We start from the raw sequence: 2578 nt of genomic DNA on the forward strand, positions 1-2578 counted from the left end.
GAAGACCGAGATTCTGGGGATGTCGAGGCCAGAAGTCCCGTTTGTCTCTGATAGTTCTCCGCAGTTCTCGCCTCTGCTTTTGTTTTCTCTGCAAATGTTTCACGACTACGAGAGGACCAAATAAAGGGGGGTGGGGAGCAGCTTTTCACTCTCCTCTAGCTTTGGGGTCGGTCTTATGTTTTTCGGGGGGTGGGGGGTGTTTAAGGCTTCTCCGTGCACTGTTTGCAGAGGCTGGAGGAGACGCTATTGAACAGGGCGCACTTCTCCGGGCAGGTGGCGGCCGGGGGCAGCCCGGCGCTGAACGGGTAGCCGGCAGCCTGCTCGTAGGCGCCGAGCGCCGGGTGCAGGGCAGCGGCCGCCGCCGCCGCCGCCGCGGAGCTGGGCAGGGAGGCGGCCGAGATGGCCTGGCCCTGGTTGAGGTAGGCGACGAGGCGCCGCATCTCCTCCAGGGCCTGCGCCTGCATGAGGATATAGTTCTTGGCGAGCAGCAGCGTAGCGATCTTGGAGAGCTTCCGCACCGAGGGGCTGTGCGCGTAGGGGATCACCGCGCGCAGCTCGTCCAGCGCGTCGTTCAGGTCGTGCATCCGCCGGCGCTCCCGGGCGTTGATGTTGAGCCGCAGCGCCTTTTGCTCTTTGGATTTCTTGCTGCTGCTGCCGCCGCCGCCGCCGCCACTGCCCCCGCCGCTGCTGCCCCCGCCGCCGCTGCCGGCCGGGCCCCCCGGGGGGGCGCTGGCGCCGCCGTGGAGGTGGGCGTTGGAGCAGCCTTCGGCCGCCTTGACGCCGCCGCCTCCCGCGCCCGGGGAGGCCCGCGGGTCGGCGCCGCCGGCCCGCAGAACCAGCTCGCAGCGGCCGTCGCTGTCGTCGTCGGGGCTCTGCTCGCCGCCGCTGCTCTCGGCCACCGAGCCCCGGCTGGCGCTCTCGCCGTATTTGAGGCACAGAGCGGCCCCAGCCGGCAGGCTGCTCAGGCTTGGTTCGCCCCCAACGCCGGCGGTGCCCACGAGCAGCCCGGGGACGCCCACCCCGCCGCCGCCGCCGCCGCCGCCGCCGCCTCCCCCGGGCGGCGGCAACAGCAGCCCTGCCCCTTCGGGGTCAGCCGGCTCGAAGCAGCCCAGAGGCGACGAGGAGGAGGACGCCGGGCGCTCCCGAGGCGGCGGCGCCAGGGACAGGTCCATGCTCGGGGGCGGGGAGCGGAAAGCCGCCTCCAAGCGCTTGGCGGCGGAGGCGCTCAGGCTCTTGTGCAGGAAGAGGTCGTCTTCGCCCGCGGCGGCCGCGCCGAGGTGCAGCCCGCGCTCCATGGTCCAGCGCCGGCCGCCGCCGCCTGGGCTCGGGAGTCGGGCGGCGCCGCAGCCGCGCCCGAGCCGGGCTCTGGGGCTGGTGCGCGCGTCGGTCCCGGTGCTGCTGGCAGCCCTCTCCCCTTCTTTTTCTTTTTCGCCTTCCCCCGCGCTCGCCGCCTCCTCTTCTTCTTCTTCTTCGTCTCCAGCCGATGGTGCTGCCTGCTGGGGCTCACCATGGGCCGCGGCCCCGCATGGTGGGAGGGTGGGCGCGGAGGGAGTGGAGCCGCCGCCGCCGCCGCCGCCGCTCTGAGCCCAGCCCCGCGCCTTCTCTCCGCACCGTTTATCTTGCTTGGATTCACCTTCAAGAGATTTCCGGACCCATCAACCAGCCGCCGCCACAGACGGGGGAGTCTTTTACATCATTATCTCTGAGTAGGTTATTATGAAGAAGAGTCGCCTGTTGGGACAGAGCTTTCTACCCAATCAGGTTAACGTTTTAATTAATAGGATTAAAACGGTAACAAACAATCGCAGGCGCTATCTGGCCGCGAGTCTGAATAGTTTCATTTCCCAGGTCTGAAGACAGGCAGCAGCTAGAGCTTTATAAAAGGCGCCTGCTCCATTATTCTGCCTGCCATCTGTATACACAGCTTAGCGCATATGTTTGCAAGGCGCTGGGTCCTGTTAGTAACCCAACAACTGCCTTTAGCTTGACATGTGTGGCGACTTTCACTCATCAATGAGCACACTAAAAGCCCTACTTAGAGCCGAGGATGTTCTTTGCTCCTTCAGCAAATTGTAGATCGGCGGCGAAGCCTGGGAGTCCCGTGGAAAGCAGACGCCTCCCCCCACTGCACCCCCCTCCCCACTGCCCTTCCCTCGCCACTACTGTCTCATCCTGTGCTACATGACCCTTGCCGGGGGAGGCTGATACTCCACCCCTGTTCCTAGGATGACTCTGGTCTGGATGTGGAGATGGGATTTTCGGGGGGAAGTGGTGTCTCCGCTGGCTTGCCCCAAATTCACCCAAGATTCTTAGTAAGACAGCAAAGCGATCGCCCCCCCCGCCCCCCCCCCCGAACACACTGCCTTATTCCGCCCCCGCTCACCCACTCCCTGCCCATTTCCTACCCGGACTGAGGCGGTGCTGGGGGAGAGGGGAGAGGAGGGGTGGAGGAGGAGAGAAAGAAAATGAAGATCGAGTTGCGTATGCAGCCCATTAGATTTTTTTAAAGGGAGGGGGGTGCTTTTGCAGCCGTCTCCAAAGAACGGCTACAGTGATGGTGATTAATGAAGCACAGGAT

The 2578-nt window shown here is 65.1% G+C and overlaps 1 protein-coding gene across 1 annotated transcript; it reads right to left on the minus strand.

The window, feature by feature from the left end:
* Positions 1 to 200: 200 nt before the first annotated feature.
* On the minus strand, positions 201 to 1651 carry BHLHE22 (basic helix-loop-helix family member e22; the record flags this gene model as incomplete). Its single annotated transcript, XM_079901704.1, has 1 exon — positions 201 to 1651. Exon 1 carries the CDS (start codon positions 1293 to 1295, stop codon positions 201 to 203), a length of 1095 nt encoding a protein of 364 aa, XP_079757830.1. The 5' UTR covers positions 1296 to 1651.
* Between the last annotated feature and the right edge of the window lie 927 nt (positions 1652 to 2578).

This window comes from Stenella coeruleoalba, assembly GCF_951394435.1.
Source record: "Stenella coeruleoalba genome assembly, chromosome: 17".
NCBI lineage: Eukaryota > Metazoa > Chordata > Mammalia > Artiodactyla > Delphinidae > Stenella > Stenella coeruleoalba.